The sequence below is a fragment of the Phocoena sinus genome, chromosome 20, assembly GCF_008692025.1.
Source record: "Phocoena sinus isolate mPhoSin1 chromosome 20, mPhoSin1.pri, whole genome shotgun sequence".
In the NCBI taxonomy this organism is placed as follows: Eukaryota; Metazoa; Chordata; class Mammalia; order Artiodactyla; family Phocoenidae; genus Phocoena; species Phocoena sinus.
This window is the reverse complement of record NC_045782.1, coordinates 34,284,124-34,290,456: the sequence shown is the minus strand read 5'-3', so window position 1 is coordinate 34,290,456 and position 6,333 is coordinate 34,284,124. Positions and strand designations below refer to the sequence as shown.

Here is a 6,333-nt window from a genome sequence, read left to right as displayed (position 1 = left end):
GCAATGCACAAGTGTTCCAATTTCCCCACATCTTCACCAACACTTACTGTTCTCTGTTTTTTTGATAGTAGCCATGCTAAAGCATGTGAGGTAGTAACTTATTGTGGTTTTGATTTGTATTTCCCTAATGACCAGTGACGTTGAGCACCTTTTCATGTGTCTGTGGGCCATTCATACATCTTCTTTGGAGAAATGTCTATTCAAGTCCAAAGGGAATCCTTTCCAACCCCAGCCCGGCAGGATGGCTCCTGCAAAGTGCAGCGAGAAGAAGAAGGGCCGGTCAGCCATCAACGAGGTGGTGACCAGAGAATACACTTTCAACATTCACAAGCACATCCATGGAGCGGGTTTCAAGAAGCGTGCCCCTCAGGCACTCAGAAATCCGGACATTTGCCATGAAGGAGATGGGGACTCCAGATGTACGCACTGACACTAGGCTCAACAAAGCTGTCTGCGCCAAAGGAATAAGGAAGGCCCCATACCATCTCTGTGTGTGGTTGTCCAGAAAACATAATGAAGTTGAAGATTCACCAAACAAGCTCTATATGTTGGTTACCTATGTACCTGTTCCCACTTTCAAAAATCTACAGACAGTTAATGTGGATGAGAACTAACTGTGCTTGTTCAATAAAGTTATAGAAATGCCAGAAGAAAAAAAAAGTCCAAAGGGAACCATCTGAATTACTTTAACTGTTTCTGTTTTATTTTCTGTTATTTACCTCTAAACAATATACTTATTCAGACATTTCTTGATTTTCTGTTTAAAAGGTAAGGATTTGCACTCCCATCTTTCCTCCTCATGTCCTTCTAATATAGTTTTATCGTTATTTTTGTACGTACACTGGTTGCTTTGTAACTTTAAATGACACATTCCTTTATTTCATGCTCCATCATCAATAAACAGGATCTCTTGACACCTCAGTTTGTAAGGTTAGAGTATCTGCCTCCACTCTCATCTCCTGTCCCTTCCCTCTCAACACTACTGTCAAGTGTGACTTCCAAGTTTTGTAGCATTTACATTCTGTTCCCTAACTTCAGTTAAGTCTTCTGGACTTTTTCATAGGTTGATGCTAAGAAGTTTTTTAAAAAAATCAATAAATTATGTTTACAGTATGAGACGGTTTTGAAGCACAGGAAGGGGAGGAAATTGGCAAAGGGGAAGGCCTAAGGGCTTTCTCAGGGTAGCCAAAGGCATAAGCAAAATCACAGGGGCCATAAATCATGCAGGTCACATGTAGCACAAGCAGATATGCTCGGATCAGGCAGGAAGCCCCTTGGGGACCTATGAGGAACTGAGTTGGTTGACGGATGAGGGAGGAAAGTTGGAGGGCATGGATGGCCAATGTGCCCAGCTACCCACTCCCTCAAAATGACCCAAGAATTCTGGTCACCATGATCTGCTACCCGGACTCAGGAACTCTCACATCAGGCATTTCCATTTTTCTTTCCCCCAGCCCTCCTCACCTTCCTTGAAACCAGTGCATACCACAGCTCTCAAGGCTTTGCAGAGATGAAAAGTAATTCTTCCTCCTAAAAAAAATTAAAAAAAGGTTTGCAATACCTAACGCAGAGGAAGGTCTCAGAGTGTAGACACAGGAGGAAGAAGAGGATGGAAAAAGAAACTAACCATCACTGAAAACTGGCTGAGTACCAGTTCTGTGCTATTGTACTCAGTGATTACCCCAGCCCTCTGTGTGAGGCTAGTATTATTCCCATTTTAAAGATGACTGAGGCTGGAAAGGCCCCGTGACTTGCCCAAAGCCACAAACTGAGTATAGACAGAGCCTTGGCTTGTGTTCACTGAGCCCACCTTGACCCTGGACAAGTAGCTGAACCGCTTTGGGTCTCAATTTCTTTATCCATAAAAACAGAGACACATTCCAAGGCATGCCTGTTCCTTGCAGGTTGATTGTGAGGGCAGAGATAACATCCTTGAAGAGCCTGGCATGAAGAGCCTGGTGGCATGGGGGAGATATCTTGAAACTGGTGGCTGTGATTCCACGACATCTATGTCTGGGAAGTCAGGAAAGCCCAGTGTGTGGAAAGCTGAGTTTGGAGCAAAGTTCCGGGAGGGACTCATTCCACCCTTCCCCCTCCAGGATCCTCAAACTAGCAAAGAAAGTGCAAGGGCCTGCAAGCTCAGTATCCACTCCTCACTTCACAGGCCCAGAGAGGAGAAATGACTACCCAGCAAGCTAGTAGCAGAGTCTGCCAAGCAGGGCTTGGTACTCAGACCTGGGATACTCCCTAGCGCCCCACATTCCCTGGGCTGGGCTATCAGAGTCTGTGAGCTAGTCTATGAGGAAGGCAGGCCCTTGCAAGCCCATCCCCACACAACTGAAGTGTGGGGACCCTCCCCAGGAGCCAGGGTTTCAGAGGGATCGAGGTCACTCTCAGGCTTATGAAGAGGAGCGGCGTTGTCTCCTTCTCACAACCTCGGTTGAGCCAAAATTCCCAGATAAAGGCGAAGATCTTCTCAGGCCAAGCCCCGCCCTCAGCCACCCCTTCTTCCTGGCCCAGTGTGTATCACTGCCTCTGGGTCAGGAGAGGGGAGGCCACCCTGCTAAGGTCTTTCCCGAATTGCTCTCCCCCTTCTCCTCTGGAAGAAGGGCCACGGCTACACCGAGACACTACGGACCTGCTGTCCAGTGCCTCTTTTCCTAGCTAGGTCCAGAGATGGGCAGTCACCTTCTCTCCATCCTGCAACCACACTTGGGCTTCAGGGGACCACAGGGAGGGTCTGGAGAGAGAGAGGTTTACTTTTCATTCACTCCTCAGCCTCAGGAAGTGTGCCTGGGGCGCGGAGGTGGGGGTGGTGGACAGGTTCCAACGCCTGAGGCCACCTTAGGGTGCACTGCAGGTCAAGGCAGAAGTCTGGGGAGGGATGGGAGGCTGACGCTTGGGACGTGGGGGTCCCCTCCATTTGTTAATGGAGTCCCTTCTGAAGCTGACGTCTGTCTTCAGCCAGTACTCGGGCCGCAGCGGTCTCAGCCACGCCACGCTTTGTCCCAGCTGCCTCCTCTCCCCCGCGGGCTCTCTGCTCCAGCCGGCATGGCTGGGGGCGCTTCGCGCGGGCTTCCCTGGCCTCTGGCCGGCAACCCACGGGGGTACGGGGGCAGCACGTGACCCACGCGCCAACACGGCTCGGGGGACTGCCGCGTCTGGCGTCGCCGCGCAGCGCCGCTGGCTCCCCCTCTAGGAAATCAACACGCTCTTGCGCCCCCAGACCCAAGCCCCTGGTGGTTGGGAAGAGAGACCTGCCTTGGGCTGCGGGCCGGGGACGTCGGATCCAGAAGGAAACGAGGGCCATTTTAAGAGGGTGGGAGGCGGAGGGCGGCGGGTCCAGGGGAAGGTGACCCGCACGCTTTCTCTTCCAACAAGCCTCGCAGGCCTCGCCTCGCCTCGCCCCGCCCCGCCCCGCCCGGCCGGCACCTAGTCCTCCGCAACCCATAGGCAGAGGCGACCCTCCCCCCTCCCCGCCCGCTCCGCGCTCGCCCCGCCTCAACGCACTAAAAGTTTACTCGGGCCCGGACGCGGGCGTGGCGAGCCATGGCTGTCTACGTCCGAATGCTGCGCGTCGGGAGGCTGTGCGCCCGGAGCCCGGGGGTGCTGGGGGCCCGGGTCGGCCTCTCCCGGGTTTGGCAGGAAGTGGGGTTGTGGGGCGTCCGTCCCCTCAGGTACGCGGCCTGGGAGGAGAGGGACGGGCCCCGTCCCCCGGAGGGGATCTTGGGGGTCCTTCGGAGCCTCGCTGGGGGCTGATCGCGCTCGGGCTGGGAGGCCCGCGGCTGCCCCACCTCCGGGCGGCACACGCGGGAGAGTAGGTACCCCGCACCTGGCACCTAGGCAACAGGAAATGCTGGCCTGCCTCACGCAGACTGGGGGTGCGGCTGGTGGCTGGCAGGGACCGTGCACTGACTCTGGGCTCTGGTCTGGGACTTTAGGTTCGTCCATTCGCGGGCACACTGATGGCCAGAAGTGGGAGCCTTTAGCAGTCTGTCCCGAGGGGGAGGGGCAGGGGCAAGGCCTGTACTCTGTCCCCAGGACACTGCCTCTGACCTGGACCCCTTGCAAGGATAAACTTGGGGATCTTCCACCCGGTGTTGTCCACCCTAGGCCACTAAGCTCAGCAGTCACCCCTCTCCTCAAACACCGCTTGGCTCCTTGCTACTTACCGGGCCTGTTTTCTTCTGTCCTCAATGCAGAGGGTGGGATGGGGGCTGGCAGGTGGAGGATGTGTTTCCAAGTAGTTTTGCTGCCTCTACAGCAACACAGTAAGTAATGTTACCTCCCTGTAAGATAACAGATGTGAAAGTGTGTTGATTAAGCAGAGCTGGGCTCCTGCTGATGTTATCAGTGGTGGCTTTTATCTTCAGGGCCCAGCAGGGGGAGGCCTGGGCACCACTGAGCCTGCCCTGCCAGCCAGCTAGGTCTGGGGTCAGGACACAGTTTTGGATGCCAGGTGGAGTGTAGGTCTGGGCATGGAAAAGTGACGAGAAGCCGAAAGTTCTCTTTGAGAACTGCTTGGTTAAAAAAAAAAAAAAAGGAATGAAGTTGGAGGGAGATGCAAACTCCTCCTCTTTGGCTAGAGCTCCAAGATCACAACGTTTTGAACTTGGCTGGTTTCTGAAGATAGAAAGCGTGCAGTGCTTTCAGATCACTAGGCTTAATTTTCTGGGAAAACCCAGTGGCTCAGGGCAGGTCAGCAGATGGGATTCTGATGAAGAAAACGGTTCTCACCATTTCCCCACCAGGGAAGTCCCCTGACCTTTGACTTTTTATGTGTAAACAAAGCAGGTCTCTTACATGCTGCAGGCCTACAATTGCAGAGTAGGGGCACCAGGCCTCATTGAAATTCTGACTCTGTCAGGAGATCCATGTGTCCAGAGAAAGATTTACTGAGCATTTGGCCTAATTCCCTCCCATTCCTGCCACTCCCTTGTGCTGCTTGAGGCCTTACCTACTGACTATGATGCTTTGACCTGATTTTGCACCTACTTTGTCCTTAAGAAGCCCTCAAGAGTCTCAAGCATTCAGCAGATGTTCCTGAGAACCTACGTCACGTCAAGCACAGGGCGGGTATTGTTATGAAAGCCAGAGGACGCAGTCCTCGGGGAACTTGTAGTCTAGTGAGGGAGAAGATAAGTCAAGATGATCACTATTGAGTGTTCTAGGTGCCATGGTGCGGAAAGCTCCAGGGCTTCTGTCCTCTGCTCTTTCTGACCTGGTCACATACAGCCTGCTTTCTTGCTGACAAACGCCCCATGCCTGTTACCTATCAGATCCCCAGTTCTGTCTGTTAAGAAAAAGCAAGAACCTTGAAGCCAGACTGCTTTGGGTTATAGCCCTCCACCTCCCTGCTGCATGACCTTGAGTATGTTACCTAACCGTGGAGTTTGTCACTAATGCTACCTACATGCTGGATTGACAAAGGCTTGCTCTTCTCAGCCTTTGCTTTGGGGCAGAGTTGGTACCTGAGATCCTCCAAATGGGGTCTGGGTAGGAATTTCAAGTGATTTGAAGGTAGGAGAGGATTCCCTCCTCAGTGGCCTCTTGCACCTGGTTCTCTTCTGGCCAGTTACCAAGATGTCAGCCTCTGCCCAGCCCTAAATGTAGCCCCTGGATCTTCTGGACATTCCCCTATCCATCAAAGTCAGGGTTGTCCATAGCCTTTTTCCCCAGAAGGAAAGAAGCTGCCCATTGTTCTACAGACCCCCTTCCCCTTGTCCACACAACCCCATCCCCAGGGAAGGCAGATGGTCTAGTTTGGAGCTTCAGGGAGCCTAGGAGGGCAGAATCCAGTGCGATTCCTGATGCAGCTCCAATAAGCACGCTTCCTTCAGACCTCTAACGCTGGCCTGGGGCTGCCGGTGGGGCAGCTGCACCCAGGGTGTTGGGAACACTCAGAGCTGGGAAAGACAGAGAGAGCCGTGGCTCGAGCCTCTCAGAATTGTGTGACCCTCAGAGCGGGGGCTCCAGTGACTCAGTGCTGATGGTTGGTGCAAGGGCATGAGTGGGCTTCATGGACCACCCTCCAGGGGGATGGCTATAATCAGGTGGGACCAGTACTGGAAACTATAAAATGTTGTCCCTATATGAGGGGATTATATTAAGCTAGGAAGTCTTTTGGGTAGAAATCACAATAGAAAAATAGACCCTTCCCATAATCTACCAAAGATGATTAACAAGGGATTTGGTAATGCTATCCTTACTCACTACTCCAGTCTAAATGGAATAATAGAAAATAAACTATAAATTTGGACATTGTAATCAGTGACTGGTACACATTGGTTTTAGTTACCTCTCCTACCCAATTTGGACATTGTAATCAGTGAC

The 6,333-nt window shown here is 52.6% G+C and overlaps 1 protein-coding gene, 1 long non-coding RNA gene and 1 pseudogene across 3 annotated transcripts in view; 2 read left to right on the top strand and 1 right to left on the bottom strand.

Moving 5' to 3' along the window:
* The first annotated feature begins 241 nt into the window (after positions 1-241).
* Positions 242-6,333, top strand: part of LOC116745179 — a 17,496-nt pseudogene continuing 11,404 nt past the window's right edge.
* ACSF2 (acyl-CoA synthetase family member 2) overlaps positions 3,395-6,333 on the top strand; it is a 25,119-nt gene continuing 22,180 nt past the window's right edge. Inside the window, exon 1 of one of the 2 annotated variants that reach the window (XM_032615674.1) lies at positions 3,395-3,677. In XM_032615674.1, coding sequence (XP_032471565.1) covers positions 3,550-3,677 — 128 coding nt within the window. In that variant the 5' untranslated portion in view covers positions 3,395-3,549. The remainder of the gene's footprint in view (positions 3,678-6,333) is intronic. The other variant, XM_032615675.1, reaches the window with a different exon arrangement.
* The window catches only part of LOC116745180, a 4,762-nt gene continuing 2,947 nt past the window's right edge, over positions 4,519-6,333 (bottom strand). Inside the window, exon 2 of the long non-coding RNA XR_004347307.1 lies at positions 4,519-6,298. This is a non-coding gene — a long non-coding RNA (uncharacterized LOC116745180). The remainder of the gene's footprint in view (positions 6,299-6,333) is intronic.